Source organism: Aulonocara sp. 'chitande type north' Nkhata Bay, linkage group LG7, assembly GCF_057382095.1.
Source record: "Aulonocara sp. 'chitande type north' Nkhata Bay isolate Kocher_YH1m ecotype deep benthic linkage group LG7, A_spYH_male_GT1.1, whole genome shotgun sequence".
Lineage (NCBI taxonomy): Eukaryota > Metazoa > Chordata > Actinopteri > Cichliformes > Cichlidae > Aulonocara > Aulonocara sp. 'chitande type north' Nkhata Bay.
The window spans coordinates 38021678-38039113 of NC_141350.1; the positions used below are offsets into that span (position 1 = coordinate 38021678).

A 17436-nucleotide genomic window follows, 5' to 3' on the forward strand; every position below is an offset into this window, starting at 1 on the left:
TAAAAATAGATCTTCTTCCTTCTGTAGAAAAATCATGTCTACAAGAAGACCCTGCAGGCTCTTATCTACCCCATATCTTGCACCACACCACATAACTTCGAGGTGTGGACAGCGACTACACCTACATACTGCTATGAGTGTGAGGGGCTCCTGTGGGGAATCGCACGGCAAGGCATGCGTTGTTCTGAGTGTGGTGTCAAGTGCCATGAAAAGTGCCAAGAATTACTGAATGCTGACTGTCTGCAGCGTGAGTACTAAGGAAATGTTTCACAGAAGTTTCCATCAGGGATCTGAAACTACATTTTTACGTTATCGGGAAGCTGTTTCATTACAATTTTGTCTCAAATGTTTAAGAATATTTTCCCCACATTAAAAATCATTTTTATTTAACTTGTAACCACTGAAGTGGCATATGTATATTTTTTAGTTTCAAGCCTTTTCGGTCTGTTTTTTCTTTTTTTTTTTTAAATAAATATTTAGGTGCGGCAGAGAAGAGCTCTAAGCATGGAGCTGAAGACCGCACTCAAAATATCATCATGGCCATGAAGGACAGGATGAAGATCAGGGAAAGGAACAAACCAGAAATCTTTGAGCTGATCAGGGAAGTGTTTGTCATCAGCAAAGCCATCCATGCACAGCAGATGAAAACCATCAAACAAAGCGTATTGGATGGGACGTCAAAGTGGTCAGCCAAGATCACAATCACAGGTATTTTGCCATCACAGCTCAACGACAACTTTGGAGCTATGTTACATGTGCTCTCTGTAATTTTTTATTGTTTCTTATGTCTTGGTTAGTTGTTTGTGCACAAGGACTTCAGGCAAAAGACAAGACAGGATCCAGTGATCCGTATGTCACTGTTCAGGTGGGCAAGACCAAGAAGAGAACAAAGACCATCTATGGAAACCTCAATCCAGTCTGGGAGGAAAAGTTCCATTTGTGAGTCGTTTCTTGGTTATGAAATCAAAAAAGTTGTTTGGGGGGGGTTGTTGTGTTTTTTGTTTTGTTTTTGTTCCTTGAGTGCTTGTTATCAGTAGTGCTATAAGTGCTCACCTTAATTACTCCCTTGTAGTATCTATCATCTTGTAACTTAATATTATTCAGTTTATGTTTCTTTTTTGCTCCTTTTTTTGTTTTGTTTTGTTTTGTTAGTGAGTGCCACAATTCCTCAGACCGAATCAAAGTGCGAGTGTGGGATGAAGATGATGACATCAAGTCCAGAGTGAAGCAGCGTCTGAAGAGGGAATCTGACGATTTCCTGGGACAGAGCATCATTGAAGTCCGAACGCTGAGCGGAGAAATGGATGTCTGGTATAACCTGGGTCAGTTGGCTTTCTTGTCTTTTTTTAATAGACATCATGAAGAAAACTGTATAGCATATGCGGAGGGGAGGCAGCGTCACAGAACGCACAGTGTAAGTGGTCATAATGGGTCCTCGACAGCGCAATCTGAGAGGTAGTGTGAATATGACTTTCAAGTAAAGCTCAGCTAAATTTATTTATGTATTTATCTTTTTTGTTAAATGCATCAATACCTACTAAAACTCCCAATATCTACTCCCAATCTTTTGGTCACACCTTGTATCATGTTACCATGCCTGTTTATAACCTGGATCTCATCTGCTTGTTACATCAATTTCACATCTGTATGTTTTTGTTTGGCGCTAAAAGCCTTGCTTTCAGCAAGTCCAGTCTGTTGTTTGTACCTCATTAGTCACATCTCCTTTCCCTGCAGCAAACATATTTATACCCAGGCATGTTGCTTCCCTAAGGCCTGTGTTGGTCTGCATGAAAATACTAGCTTATTTGATTACATTTTAAATGAGTTTCTCCCTGCTAGCAAGAAGTTGTGATAATTTTAAGGAAAAAGTTTCACGATAATCCCCCAATTCTATCCCTAGGGTGTGCAGGCAGTTTCATTAGGATGATGCCTGAACAAAATAATTAACAAGTATACAGGATCTGATTTCTCAGGCCTGTGTGCTAGTCTACATGAGCACTAGTTGTGCAGCATGAATATATGTAGCTTGAATACCTCTCAGGATAAAATCTAATCCCAGTCTTGTGGGCAAACAAATGTTGTCTTTAGAATAATATTTCTGAATTACTGTCTCTGCGTCTTCGTATCTCTTCATATGTTGTATGTAAGGGTGAGGTGTTCACTTTTCTTAAGCACATTTTTTTGTTCATACTTGATTAAAGTGCTAAAATTGACCTGACAGCAGCAGTAATAAATCTTCAAGTGCAACAGCTTGTCACTGAATATGAATGTGCCCATAAATCTACCGTTGTTGTTGTTTTGTGTGGGGTTTTTTTTGTTTGTTTTTTTAAGCTAGGAAATTTGACTTGCTTGGTTTAATATCTCCCTGAAAACTGTATGATCAAATATTTATTTTGATAGGTTTTATTATGAATTGGATTTGAATGCTTAATTAATGATTAATGATGTAATATACCTAGTTCATGAGAGAAAGGGGGGAAAAAACAAAACATTTTCACTATCTCTTTCTCCCTCCCTCTCTGACTCTCTTCCTTTCACCTCCTGATATGTGATTATCAAGTAGCAGCACTCCAGTCGGAAATCGACCACTCTAGCGACATGTACAAATTACCCCAAATGATTTGCCTGTCAGGGCAAATAGCAGGGGTGAGCCGCCAAGAACTCCACCTCCAGAAACACTCTAGCTCAAATGTCTTCTGTTATCAGGCACAGACTCATGCAGCCCATTGCCTTTGTTACACTCACTATCAGCTGGAGGACTTCTATTATCATCGCTGACTCTGGACGACCATCAAACTGTAGAAACAGAAGCCCTTACAATAGAATTGCCAAGCTAATAGTCTGTGATTAGGGTTGTGTTAACAGACCTAGTTTAGAGTGCCTTTGGTGTCACAGATTTGGACTCAAGTTATGAATCAAGACATTCCCGATGTGCATCTGATTGACTGTTTTGTACTTAAATACAGAGAAGAGGACAGACAAATCAGCTGTGTCTGGTGCCATTCGCCTCCAAATCAACGTGGAGATCAAAGGAGAGGAGAAAGTGGCTCCATATCACGTGCAGTACACTTGTTTGCATGAGGTATATGATTCACAGAATCACGATTAATTACCTAGACACGCTGGATATTCAGCAACTTCTCCACACAAAGGGTTTGCATAAGTGGTTGCAACCACTATTGTAGCTGTTTCAATGTGTTGCACAGATTGACTGCAGACGTGATAGATTTGGACAGGATTAAAGGCACAGTGATATTTCCATAATCCAACCTCTTCCCTGAAAAAAACAAATCAAATTTTGAATCAGGGCTAAAGGACCTGTGCTTATGAAACTGAAAATCCTATAATCTGTCAAACCAAAGCTTTTCAAGTCTGTATTCTACACACATCCAGTAAAAATAATATTAAGCGTAAATTGCAACAATCTCATCATATTTGTTTCAGTAAAAAGCCACCATAACTTTACCATCACTTCTCACGCTTTAGTGTTAGCTCTGAAGTTCATGTGAATTAGATCAAGTCTGTCCATTTCTTCCCATTACAGAACTTGTTCCATCATTCAACTGATGTACTTGGTCAAGGTGTGGTAAAAATTCCAGAGGCTCGTGGAGACGATTCTTGGAAAGTCTACTTTGATGATGTGGGACAGGAAGTAGTGGATGAGTTTGCCATGCGCTATGGGATTGAGTCCATCTACCAGGCCATGACGTGAGTCTAAAAACACAGTGAATTGGACTGTCTTCTTACCTGTCAATATGTGTTACCTCTTTATTCCCCATGTTCCTTTCCCTGTCTTTTGAGGTCATATCAATAAACCTCTTGGTGCCATTGTCATTCTCTGGCCTTCAGATGAGGTACAGTCAATTATAAACAGGGTGAGGATGGATGTGTCTCACTGCAGTGTCATCATCCATACAGATGACTATTAGCTAGGTCAATCATTCGCAGAAAAATGCTTCAGTGGGCTATTATTCAGTCTAAATGTGTCAGGTAGGTGATGGGCAGATAGCACGACAATTCCTAATAGAAATTGTCACGTGAAAACAAGAGCCTGTAGTACATGCAGACTGTCCAAATAAAGGTATTTGAACTGGATGCTGACATTATTGCAACAAAGTGTAAGCAGGTACACATTGTTGAAGAAGTCTTAAGGCCTCCCACCCAAGTACTTACCAAGCTTTGCATTTGCTACTCTATGCAGGCACTTTGCCTGTCTGTCTTCTAAGTACATGTGTCCTGGAGTCCCTGCAGTGATGAGCACCCTGCTGGCCAATATCAATGCCTTCTACGCCCACACAACAGCCTCCACCAATGTTTCTGCCTCCGACCGCTTTGCTGCTTCTAATTTTGGGGTTTGTACTACTGACACACACACAGACACAGTAAAGTACTTTGTTTTGTTTTATTTTCTCTTCCTTTCTTCGCTATTGCATTTTATGCACAAATAGATTGCCAAACTTCTTTCTAATATAGGAACATGTTTTTTCCCCTTTTCTTCCCATACAGAAAGAACGCTTTGTCAAGCTCTTAGACCAGCTGCACAACTCCTTACGCATTGACCTTTCTAGTTATAGGGTGAGATTCTTGTATCACTACTAGTGTCTTGTTTTCTAAATGTACATGTCTAATATTTTTGTGCCAGTAAAAAACAAAAAAAAGAATTTTTTCATCATCTGATCAATGAATATTTTTTGTGCAAATTGTGCCAACAGTCTTTGAAAAGTGTGAAAACTTGTAAACTAAACGTGTTTTTCTTCTTTAGAATCACTTCCCTGCCAGCAGCAAGGATCGCCTGCAAGATCTGAAATCCACTGTTGACCTTCTAACCAGCATTACCTTTTTCAGGATGAAGGTAGGTAACATTGCATATTCTTTATCTGTAGTTCAGCTTTGTAGTATCTTCTTATCAGTTTGTTGACTTGAATGTTTTTTCCCTTGAAGTTGTTGCCAGATATTGACAAGTTGATAAAATATCCCTTGTTTGCAGTCATCTACTGACTCTGTAGCTATCTTCATCTTCTTTCCAGGTCCAGGAGTTACAGTCTCCGCCCAGAGCCAGTCAAGTTGTGAGGGATTGTGTCAAAGCTTGCCTCAACTCTACATACGACTACATTTTCAATAACTGCCACGAGCTGTACAGCAGACAATACCAGCCTGTGGACACGGTGAGTCACACAGCTGCAGGATACAATGTGCAGCTATCAGACTCTGTAGCAGCAGGCCGGTGAATAAATGTTTCAATAAAGGGGCGACTATAATGTTAACTGTTTTCCTTTTGGTTTTTATTCAGAACAAGGAGGAGCTTCCTCTGGAGGAGCAGGGTCCAAGCATCAAGAATCTGGACTTCTGGCCCAAACTCATCATGCTCATTGTTTCCATCATTGAAGAAGACAGAAACTCCTACACACCTGTACTGAACCAGTGAGTCATGCAACTCTACTCCTAAAATATTCAAGCCGCTTGAATACATCAAAATCAGGTCTCCTTATTTTTAGGTTTTACTTCAACTGCAGTAGTTCAACAAAATGTTTTTCTTGATTCTTTTTCCAGAGATCTAGGACATTTTTATGGATGCTTGCATTAATTAAACTCAGGAATCCACTAGGTTTCACCTTGTCACATCTTCCCATCTGTCTCAGGTTCCCTCAAGAACTTAATGTAGGAAAGGTGTCAGCAGAGGTCATGTGGACATTGTTTGCACAGGACATGAAGTATGCAATGGAAGGTAGGTCTTGGTATTCTGGACTCTTTATAAGATTATTCTGCTGGGTTAGACTGTGGAGGTGCACTGTAGTTTGTCTGCTAGAAGTAAAGGAAAAAGCTGGAGAGTCAGGGTGTGATAACAAGCATATGAGAAAAGAAGCTCTGGGAACCTAAAATGACCAGAAGGGGAGAGGAAATACTGGGGTAGCAATGACACAATGGAACAGAAGAAGTTGGAGAGAATATAATAAATGTGCTAGGATTGAAAGCTGCTTATGTGTCCCTGGAGCCTCTCTGCACTTTTTCTCTATTATACTGTACTCCACAGCGCTATTGGTGTTCAGAGACACCCGGTTTTTATTCTAGCCCTTGTCCTCAAAATGAATCCCCTACAGAGACTAGTGTGAAATATCTGTTTCACAAAATGCATCAAAACACACAAGTGGCGCCTTCTTTATTTTCAATCTGAATAAACATGAAAAGTTCATAGATGGAGAGTTTGCTACAGAGACGAAACACTGAGTGCTTACGATTCAAAGCTCTAGCTGTTATTTTTAAGCATGTCAATAAAAAAGAACCTGCATCTGCTCATTTTAAGGCTAATCAATATTTTGTAAACATTTTAAAGTTCTCACAGTCTTTGATTGTATTACTACCTTATATCTGTGTAGCTGCAGTTCAAGCAGGCCACGCCATTGCTTGATATTAATACATCTCATCTCAGAAAAAACATTCAAAGCGAATAAAGCAAAGACTTTTAGAATTTAGTCACACCACATTCTACAGTGAGCAAATACATAAAATGGGATTAGTGTGTGTGTTCTTTCGTCTTTGTTGAGCATTAGGCCGTCAGAGAACATGTTTCCCAAAGAAAGCTTTTGGATTAGTCCGATTTTTTTTTTTCCTTTAATAAGAGGATACTGTAGAATTATTTTACAAGTTCATTCAGAATTTAAGTGAAGAACAACGACATACACTAGAATTTAGAAACGATTTCATGTTAAGGTGGGGTTTTTTTTTTTTGGGGGGGGGGGTTGTATGCATTGGGGTTCTTTGAGGTTTTGTTACAATACTCAGATGTCCATATGCACCATATGATTGCTTCACCTTACCTTTTGGCTGTCTTATATTAGCTTTTACTAAAATGGGGACGTTGACTTTAATCTTCACATCCCTAAGTTCATATGGCTCCTTATGTTTTTAAACCGGCAGAGCATGAGAAGCACAGGCTGTGTAAGAGCACAGACTACATGAACCTGCACTTCAAGGTCAAGTGGCTCTACAATGAATATGTCAAGGAGCTGCCAGTGTTTAAGGGTGTTGTACCAGACTACCCATCGTAAGTGCATTTGACCTTTTCAGTGACAGGCACAAGAAAAGGCAAATGTTATTGCCTTTTTTGACTTTGATAATCCATCTAAACAAAGATAAAAGGAACTGTGTTAAAAAAAACAAAACATATTTGCTAATCTTTATTTCTCACTTTTAGATGGTTTGTGCAGTTTGTGCTACAGTGGTTGGACGAAAATGAGGAAGTATCTATGGAATTTATGAATGGAGCTCTGGAAAGAGACAAAAAAGATGGAGTAAGAAAACTAGAACTTACCCTTTGATATGATATCTCTACGATACCTTTGAGGTTCTAATTTAAAATAGTGCTGAACTGAAAAAAGTTATCTTTGTGTTTACAGATACAGCCATGCTATCAGCATGGGGACATTAAAAAGCTGCTTTAAAATCTTGTTGATGTTCTTTAACATTCTGCTTGTAGATGTTGTTTTATCTACTATATGAGTGTTGATAAGAAGTAAGTGTCATTTGTGCACTCATCTCAGTTCCAGCAGACATCTGAGCATGCTCTGTTCTCCTGCTCTGTGGTGGACATCTTCACCCAGCTCAACCAGAGCTTTGAGATTATCAAGAAATTGGAATGTCCTGATCCTAGGGTCATGGCTCAGTATAGTCGCCGCTTTTCCAAGGTAATGTACTCCACCCGATGATGACATTTAAAGTCAAACTAGCTTGATCGAGCTGCATGAAATATGGTGTGCATTTGTGTTTAACAATTCTAGAATTAATAAAGATTTGCTTTAAACTTCCAATGTTTCTGAAAAATGACCACGAAATATGAGGGAAAAAATTATTAAACCACTATAGCAATGTCTTGTGGGACATTTTGACTTTTTGCAAAAGAGAATTTTTATATTGCTGGATTAAAAAGAATTGTTGAACTAGGCATAACAGTTCCCCCCTGTGGAAAAGTCTGCTGAGAAAAATGTCCTACTTTAGAATTTGTTTGTCTCCTTGCTACAGAATACATTAAAGCACATTTTGGAATATTTATGTTGATTAGCGAAACCCCCGAAGTACAAGATTATCCCCCTTTGAAGAGATAAGAGAGAAATTTCATTTTAAATAGCTTTTTTTTTTTCGTAAATGCCGTTTAAATGCCTTTATTTCTACCTGTCTTTACAGACAATTGCCAAAGTTCTTCTGCAGTACAGTGCCATGCTGACCAAGAATTTTCCATCTTATATTGACAAAGAGAAGATTGTAAGTTTTTTTTTTTTTTCCTGCCAATTTCTGCCATGTTTTTTTCAGCCAATTCTGCCAGTTGTGCTGAAAAAACATTTATTACATTGGACATGATACATAAAAAAAGATCACAAAATCACTCTTAACGTCTCTCTCTGTCTTCTTGTAGCCCTGTGTATTAATGAATAATGTTCAGCAGTTAAGAATCCAGCTGGAAAAGATGTTTGAGTCAATGGGTGCCAAACAGGTGAGTCTAAATATGATGGATATGAAGACATGATGCATGATGGTATCCGGTTTTGTTAATAAATTGGTAGCGTCACTCGTGTAGAAAAAAAGAAAAACATCAGTCATTCATGAAATTACATTTTAAATTTGCTGTACAACAGTTGCATTTGTGTCTTTCATGTGTCAGATTGCAATACAAGAAGCATTGGTGCGTACAGTAGTGGTAGTTTAGCTAATTTAAAGTAAATGGCAAATGTTAATGGATTAAGATGTGTTAAGATGTGACATAGTAGCATTTGCTTACGCTTTGAATATTATCTTATATTCAGATCTGTATGCTTAATGCCTGATGTGAAGCTGTCAGTGAAAGTGTAGCCCTAGATCAGTGGTTACAGTGGTTAGCCCTATGCTTCTTAATAGACAGAGTATTGAAGCAGAGACTTAATTTAGTCATGTCCTCCATATCAATATTGTAGCTAGAGCATTGAAAATCAATAACTTTTCTCCTAGCTGTTACCTCCCCACTGCCTTCATTCCCTACAACATTTCTGCATGCAGTATCATAGCTATATGGAACCCTTTTTAAAAAAATTTTACTTAACTTATACTGTTGGAGTGATCGTAGGATGATAGCTGTGGGATGCTGTAGCCTATATTTCAACCAAATGTTTTCACTTTACAATTGAAGCAAAATGAAATCATAGAAGAGGAGGAGGAAGAAGAAGAAGAGGTACAGTTCCAATATAGTCTGGTCAGGGTGGATATTTATCCATATAAATGTACATCTTTCTAATATAATTAAATCATTTTCATGGTGTGCTGTGGAGCACCGTATTGATTATTTCCTTTATGCTGTGGCTTGAGTAGCAGGTTGCAATTGAGGATGAAGCAAAGGCTCCGGTGGGTATTGTGGATTGCAGCAGTTAGACTTTAACTAATCAATAATTAAATTTATTGTAATATATCATAGTTCAGTCTTGTTAGCCTGTAGTTTACATTGTGCAATATTTACTTTAAACCAGTAGTGTCATAATCTTATGTAGTCCACAACCTTCCTTTATCATGCAGAGTAGCTGAAGTACCCTCTCAAAGCTCTTGTGTGTCACAGTGAATGTTGATTTAGCTTCCTTAGCTTGTAGATCGGTTGCAATTTTGGGGGTGATTCCTTTTTTTAATATAAGTGTAACCTGCTGATTCCATTTGTTTTTTCTAAGAACTATCACTGAGCATATACAAACAGAAACATCTTCTCTTTGTTATAAAATCTTTTTAAAATATAAGAAGATGTTAAACGTTGTAAAAAAAAAAAAGATACAAATAACAACGTTCTAGTTACTTTTAGCCTTTGTTAGCTTCTTTGAAGTAAGTCTATTCAGCTTGGTTAAGGTCATTTGAGTGTGTTATTGTGTTTGCTTTTACAAACGTTTTAATTGTGGTCTCCTTCCAAGCTGCTTTGGTGAACTTTGCGTCTAATGACGTGTTAGCCTGTAGCTGTTAATGTGTGCACATCTACTTGCCTGCGCGTGTTGCGCATATATTACAGTTCTTGACCTTCATTGGTGCGTTTGTTTTTGTAGTTTGATTGTCGTGTTTATTTTTAGGGTGATTCCTCAACATAATCATAGATGAAAGGCATTAACTGAAACATAGTGAATGCTCTGTGTGTGCAGGTGTCTCAGACTGGCACTTCCATTAATTACATCACTGAATATTGAGTAAAAGGAAAATAATTTGCATAATATTATTACAAAATCTTATTCCTTGACTGTGATGGGTCACTGACGGATTTGCTATATTTGTTATATTGATATATATACATGTGTATATATGGTATATTTCTGCTCACATTCTGCAACTTCTGTCAGTGCTGTGCTACTGGAAACAGAATTTTCCAGAGGAACCTACCCAAGGGATAAATACAGTTTCATCTAATCCAATCTATCTAATCTAATCATATTTACCACCACCTTTTTATCACCTACTTTAACCCATGTGGTAGTAATAATAGGCAGGTAACCTGTATTGTGAATTATTATGATTATTTACAATATTGACTAGAAATAACAGGTACTTGTATTTTGCTTCATGTCTCTTAATGCAATTACATAAATAATATGTGATATTTTACTGTAAAACCAATATAATAGTGATAACAAATTAACAGTTAATTAAAAAAATATTAATTTAGCATAAATATTCCATTTAGCAATACCTTATCGACAACAAATTACCACAAATTCAATAGAAAGAAAGCCACAATGGATAGCTACTGAGCTTAACTGTCTGATAAACTAAATGCAGCAAAATGTGGTGTTGCTACTGCCCCATTTACTTAAATTAACACAAAGTTGGTATCAAAATAAAGACATTTCTTTTGCGGACTAGGAAACTTTAACTAGGAAAGTCTTAATATGAATATTTTTTAGCTTATTTTACCCATTACTCTCTTGCTAGTTGGCTAATAAAGCACTCACTCTTTTTTACAGTCCAGTTCAGCTCTTCATTCATTGAAGTGAACTTCTGTAATTATGGAAAATCTATTTCTTTGCACAGAGTAAAGTCAAAGTCATGTCTTTTGTTTTCTCTTTTTCTAGCTCAACTCTACATTAGAATGGGAGGCAAGTCCAATGTATATGTATACATGTTTACATGCCTGCATATACTCACTTGGAAGAAAAGTCTTTTTTTCTTTTTTTAATATGGTGTGGCGGGTAATGATGAGCCTTACATATTTTGTGTGTTGTCTTTTAACCACCACTCATAGTTTGAGGAGAGTGAGGAAGAGGAAGAGGAAATAAGGGAGAAAATAGAGGCTGAGGTTTGTTGCAGTCCAGAATAGTTTTAACTTCATTCACTTTCAAGTCATTCTTGTGCTCCTATTCCCCCATTGTACTGTGCCTACTCCCAGCAACGGCAGTCATAATCAGTCCTACTGCAACAACAGTTCCTTGTGTTGATCATAGTGGAGTTGATTGAGTTTGTGTCATCAGTTGGGGTGGGAATCTTCCAGTGGCATTTTCCCTGGTTCTCTGCAAACCTGCTCTTATTCCCTGTTAAAGCATTTCGGAGTCTTCTGCTATTGCTTTCCTTTAATTCTTGTTTTTTCTTTGCAATTTCCCCTTTTTTAATGCAATAGTCTGACATGGAGAAGGTGGGTATCAATATCACACACTTTTTCACTTTGAAAAACTTTCAGTATTTATAGTTGAATTTAAATTTTTATACATATTATTTGCCTGGTTGAAAAAGGGGGGGGGAAAAAAAGTTTTTTGACCATTTTTTTTAAACTTTTGTTTATCTCTAATAAAAAACAAACAAACATTCCCATCACACAAAGATGGATGCACCAGTAGAAAAGGTAGGCAATCCTTTTTTCCACAACACCTTGTGGAATCAACCTCTTGTAGTTTCCCAGGTATTATAAATTATTCCGTTATTAACCGTGGTTATCTTCACCTTTCTGTGCCAATGTAGACTGAAAATGCATTTGAAGACAAAAAGGTGAGTGTAGGTACACAGACACATCCATTGTGAATATTTCCATACACGCCAAAAGCTGGAAAAAAAAATGCAGCATATGCAGCATCAATTCATTCCTAGCGCCTTTCCTTCCCTGCAGCCTCTCATCACGGTGCTTAGCACAACCCTCTGTTTATTCTCACTAATGGTGCTACCTAACCCTGACAAGCCATGAATCAAAAGGCCATTGAATCATTGACTTAATGAGCCACACCATGGCTTCATCCATATGGCTTAGCTCCCCTCCAGGCAGTGCTAATTTAGATGATGCCTCAGTTATACCTGAGTCAGATATACTTGAGTTACAGTAATTCAAGAATTTTTTCCCTACTTTTTCCCTTCAGCCTGTCCTTGTAAGTCTTATTGCTTGCAATACATCTACTACATTTTTTTTTTTTGGGGGGGGGGGGGGGGGGGTGTAAATGTTCCACCTCTGGAAAGTTGAAGACTGCTGTGAAAAAAGTGTGATTGCTCTGATGTATGCGTGTGTAATTTCTTTTTCAAGGGTGTCTGATATTGAAATTACTGTGCTGCAGGAGGATGGAATACAGACATTTTACAACTTGAAAAAAGCTGCATAACACCCACAAGCTATTCAGGTTTCCATGAAAATCTTAAAATCGTGCTGCCATTCACTGCTTCTTGGCTTTTACTGTGAAGTGCAGCTTTTAGAGGTTCAAAGGTAATTTGTGCTATTTTGGCCCAAAGTTGCAAATGTCAGATTGAAACTCTTATATGAACTGCTGGTTGATGGTTCCAGGAATTCCATTCACTGGAAAACCTGGCACCTCCATTCTACATTCAGTTGAATATGCTTGATTTTCAAAGTTTCAAAAACTTTTTTCTGCCAAAATATTTCAGAGCTCTTCTTATACCATATGCGCAACACAAAAGCCTCAGTCAAAATGATTCATTATCCCTCCTGGGCATATGATGTCTTTGCTTGTCTTTAGATGGACACAGAGGCTTGTGACTTGCTGAATGACCTGCAGGTGAGGCTGAACAATGTGCTGGATGATCTAAGTAGAACCTTTGGGAACAGGTATGTACATTGTACTGGTGTGTATACAACTGTGAAAGCTAACACACATTTGTGCTGATTGATAATGTATTTATTTATTTATTTTAATTCCAGTTTCCAGACTCGCATCAGCGAGTGTATGCGACAAATGGCATCTTTGCTGTACCAGATCAAAGGACCAGTCAATGCCAACAACAAAAACCAGGTGGAGGCTGACTCTGACAACATGCTACGGCCACTCATGGACTTCCTGGATGGAAAGTGAGTAGTTGTTTTAGCCAAACTACGGTGTTTTCTGTTTATTCATTGAATTGTCCTGTAGTCTAATTTTTTTTTTTTTTGCTGAGATAATTTGGTGATTAATTAATTTGGTAAAATGTTTTTTCAGAGCAAAAAAGACGTTTTTGCAACTGCAAAACTGTTAATTGTGCATTTTTGCTAAAAGACATATTTTTTTCCATTCATGAATGACTTCTCAGTATTGTTTATATGTTTAAAAGGAATAATACAAGCACTTGTGAGAGTATGTTTACAACGTCTATGTGTGTGTTCTTGCAGACTGACACTGTTTGCTACTGTGTGTGAGAAGACTGTATTGAAGCGTGTGCTCAAGGAGCTATGGAGGATTGTAATGACCAGCCTGGAGAAGACTATTGTCCTGCCACAGGGCAATGATACCTTTGTGAGTCAGCATTGACTTTGCCTATTTCTAATATTACAAAATTATTAACTTTTTTCATACATAAAAAATTTTTTTAAAATTATATTCCAGGGAGCACAGATTCTCTCAGCTGCAAAAGAACTGGGTCAGCTCTCCAAACTCAAGGTATCATATTGCCTCCACATATCTGAACAATAAGTGTCCTCAAATGGGCTTCGGTGTTACCCTAATTTAAAGAAGTGTCCACAAAATGTGCTTACTAAGAGTGTAAGTATTTTTATTTCACCTTTTTGCTCACCATTTGGCTGTGTAGGATCACATGGCAGGGGAGGCTAAAAGCCTGTCCCCCAGGCAGTGTGCTGTCATGGATGTGGCACTGGACACAATTAAGGTCAGTTTGTACTCTGGGTTTTGGTTTCATTAGGATGCTGTCTCAGATTAGCTTCATCTGCTATTTATATCTGCTATTTATTCATTAATTCATTACTAAACTTTTTATTTTGCTGTAAAAGATGTCAGAATATTATGAAACAAAATATTGGATGCTTGCAGCTGTGCATCTAAATATTTATGACCTAACTCACCCTGTGTCTCTTTGCAGCAATATTTCCATGCAGGAGGGAATGGGCTGAAGAAGGCCTTCCTAGAGAAGAGTCCTGAGCTGTCCTCACTCCGCCACGCTCTGTCCCTCTATACTCAGACAACAGACACACTCATCAAGACGTTTGTGACCACACAACAAGCACAAGGTAACTGATAAAAGTATCTAATAGTAAAAAGGTACAGAAGGAAAGCCTTACCAAAGATAAACCAGCAGAGGGTGCTATGTGCTCATGATTAGAAAGGTCCTTTCACCAATTGCTCCATTTTTTTTTTCTTTTCTTTTTTTTATGTGTTGTTGATGCTGGAACTTGTTGATGTATCATTGCTGTCTTCTCTTTATCTCCTGTGCTGCCTCTGTGCCAGTGCACAATGGAAAGGGTATTAGGTTAACTTCCAATGAAAAAATACAACCCAGCAGGGGTAGGTTTCATTGAAATCAACTGCCAACCTCCCTTTCTTCCCCACACAGTCTCCTTTTGCACAATTTGGTTTTGTCATTCTGTTGGTAGGTCATTCCTTACCCATCCTCTGCATCTGCATTTCCCTTCCATCCTGACCCTGCGTTATTACTTGGTTTTCTTTTCTTTTCTGTATTTTGCCTACATGTGGTCACATGTAAACTTACTTAACGTGTGTGTGTTTTCATGAAAATTAGGATCAGGTGTGGACAAACCAATTGGAGAGGTGTGTATCCACATTGAGCTTTATACTCATCCAAAGAGTGGAGAGAGGAAAGTTACTGTTAAAGGTCAGTCTGAGTTTTTTTTTTTTTTAAAGTGATGTAAAAAATGTGGCATTTTAAGCAACATTTGCTCTTCAGCTGACAACATTATCATGTTGCGCATTTATTACTACAGTTGTGGGGGCCAGTGACTTAAAATGGCAGACGTCTGGCATGTTCAGACCCTTTGTGGAGATCACCATGATCGGTCCTCACCTCAGTGACAAGAAACGGAAGTTCCAGACCAAGTCCAAGAACAACAGCTGGTCTCCCAAGTTCAATGAAACCTTCCATTTGTAAGTCCATTTGGGGGTTTTTTTCCTCCAGATTTTGCAGTTTATGAAAAAATAAGCAAAACAGAAAAACTTGGAAAGACTAATTTTGGCTGCAGCTCATATGTAATTCAAATCTATATGTAAAATGTATATGTCCATTCGGGGATTTGCACAACAATATTTTGATTGATTTCCACTAGAAAAGTAAATATAAAATCATGTCAGTGGGTCATTGATGTTGAGACACTACCTGAAAGTCTTTTGCAGCTTTAAGCTGACAGATACACCATTAAGCTGTTGGAGAACTCAAAGCACGTAACGCTCTGTTCTCTCTTCACAGTGTTCTGGGTAACCAAGATGGCTTTGAGTGCTATGAGTTGCAAGCATGCGTCAAAGATTACTGTTTTGGTCGTGCCGACCGGGTGGTGGGTTTGGTCGTGCTGCAATTAAGAGACATCATGGAGAAAGGCAACTGCGCCTGCTGGTGCCCCCTTGGACAGCGTATATACATGGACGACACAGGCCTCACTGCCTTGCGAATCCTGTCTCAAAGGTCCAATGATGATGTGGCCAAGGAATTTGTGAGGTTGAAGTCAGAAACTCGATCAGCAGAGGAGGGCAGATGAGGATATCCGGAGAACAAGACGGAAAACAAAAGGATGGAAAATCCTCTCCGAGTTTTATTGTAGATGAACATGTGGACTCTTTCTTGGACCTGTGATGTGTCTTAGCTGCTGTTGACTGTTTGGTAGTGGGTTGCCATTTCTCTTACATCACTGCTATGTTCTCACCTTGGGTTTTTTTTTTGTTTGTTTGTTTGTTTGTTTGTTTTTTGACCAACAGTCACTTTGCAGTGTTCCTCAAACATCCATATTATTTGCTTTTCAGCAAACAGCCACATAAATGCTGGCTCACTCAAGCTTCACACTCAACAGCTGTTTCACAGGTTAGTGACCACTTACTCAGCTATTTAACCTTATTTGTAGCTCCTTTGTCATCAGCCGGAGCGGCACGGTGAGCATGTCATAGCCTCAAGGGAACAGATGATGCCAGGTCCTGTTGAAGGGCCAAACAAATCTCTGCACTTCCCTGGTGCAGAGATTGTGCAATAACCCCACCTCACCCCAAACTGTGGCCAAGTGTTTTATGCCTTACACTCTGCAAACTGTGAATGTGTGAAGTAGGCTTTTAAAAACCATATTCTCTATCTCCTTGGGTGATGGTTTGGGTAAATGTGAAAATACTATGTTTTATCTTATAAAGGAGTGTTTTGTTTGATGAATGAACGAGCACTAGCTAGGACACAATCCTGGTCAAGTACTGACATACTTTGTGAAATGAAGGTACTTAAAGTAACAAACCTTAATTTTGCTAATTTCACAGATCAATTTGAAGGATTAATTGGTTTAATGTGTGCCTTGCCATGTGAAGTTTCCAGCCCTATTTCCCTGGGAAAAGGAATAGCTAGATATAAAACCTGAGGGAATAAAAATCAGTAACAATAAGGTTTAACTAAAATCCTCATGAAAATTCACTGTGGAAGTTTAACAAGAGTGCTATTTGAGCCATCTTTATTTAGCTCATGTAGCCTAGTATAACCATGATGGTGTAACCATTTTATTTATTTTTTTTATACGTATTTATTTTTGTGTTTCAAAACTTGTGATGGAATTATTGTTTACCACCAAAAATGGACGTATTTACCACGACAGTGTCAAAGGATTTGCACAGTGGTTGGTCTAAGCTGCTGATGTAGCCTAAATTGGGCCTGAATTGCAGCTTCATAACAAGTTGAAATACACACCCTCAAACTAAAAGTGACAAGCAAGTGCTTGTCATGCAATTAATAACCAAGGTAACCATGTGTGTCCTTGATTTAAGAGATAATTGTCTTGTTGAATTATTCATTTAGAAATAGTAGATGTTGAACTTTCTTCCAAAAAATAAAATCTGCATATCTGGACAAATATTTAAAGTTTACATATATAATTCTGTCCTGTTTTCTTCTACTCTTTGGAGTGGCCTTACTTTGATGAAAAGATAATAAATAAAGAAAAGTAATCTTTTTTTGCTTTGTTTTGTTTTCTTTTTTTAATTGCTTTTTTTTAAAGCCCTTGTATTTCCTTTGGCTTACAGCAATGATGACTAGCTACTTCTTTGCCCATAAAAA

General features: G+C 38.1%; 1 protein-coding gene across 4 annotated transcripts in view; it reads left to right on the plus strand.

Annotated features, from left to right (window-relative positions):
• Positions 1–17333, plus strand: part of unc13bb (unc-13 homolog Bb (C. elegans)) — a 63712-nt gene extending 46379 nt beyond the window's left edge. For all 4 annotated transcript variants that reach the window (XM_086300278.1, XM_086300279.1, XM_086300280.1 and 1 more), the window contains 35 exons: positions 28–247; positions 481–708; positions 798–939; positions 1153–1322; positions 2967–3082; positions 3545–3708; positions 4202–4352; positions 4507–4575; positions 4763–4852; positions 5028–5165; positions 5291–5421; positions 5640–5725; positions 6916–7042; positions 7193–7289; positions 7539–7682; positions 8179–8256; positions 8408–8485; positions 8654–8674; positions 9155–9196; positions 9334–9366; positions 11061–11084; positions 11231–11284; positions 11603–11617; positions 11804–11824; positions 11941–11967; positions 12939–13027; positions 13121–13267; positions 13565–13688; positions 13779–13832; positions 13981–14058; positions 14269–14416; positions 14634–14690; positions 14926–15018; positions 15128–15287; positions 15607–17333. In XM_086300278.1, coding sequence (XP_086156404.1) covers positions 28–247; positions 481–708; positions 798–939; positions 1153–1322; positions 2967–3082; positions 3545–3708; positions 4202–4352; positions 4507–4575; positions 4763–4852; positions 5028–5165; positions 5291–5421; positions 5640–5725; positions 6916–7042; positions 7193–7289; positions 7539–7682; positions 8179–8256; positions 8408–8485; positions 8654–8674; positions 9155–9196; positions 9334–9366; positions 11061–11084; positions 11231–11284; positions 11603–11617; positions 11804–11824; positions 11941–11967; positions 12939–13027; positions 13121–13267; positions 13565–13688; positions 13779–13832; positions 13981–14058; positions 14269–14416; positions 14634–14690; positions 14926–15018; positions 15128–15287; positions 15607–15892 — 3702 coding nt within the window. In that variant the 3' untranslated portion in view covers positions 15893–17333. The remainder of the gene's footprint in view (positions 1–27; positions 248–480; positions 709–797; positions 940–1152; positions 1323–2966; positions 3083–3544; positions 3709–4201; positions 4353–4506; positions 4576–4762; positions 4853–5027; positions 5166–5290; positions 5422–5639; positions 5726–6915; positions 7043–7192; positions 7290–7538; positions 7683–8178; positions 8257–8407; positions 8486–8653; positions 8675–9154; positions 9197–9333; positions 9367–11060; positions 11085–11230; positions 11285–11602; positions 11618–11803; positions 11825–11940; positions 11968–12938; positions 13028–13120; positions 13268–13564; positions 13689–13778; positions 13833–13980; positions 14059–14268; positions 14417–14633; positions 14691–14925; positions 15019–15127; positions 15288–15606) is intronic.
• The last annotated feature ends 103 nt before the right edge of the window (positions 17334–17436 follow it).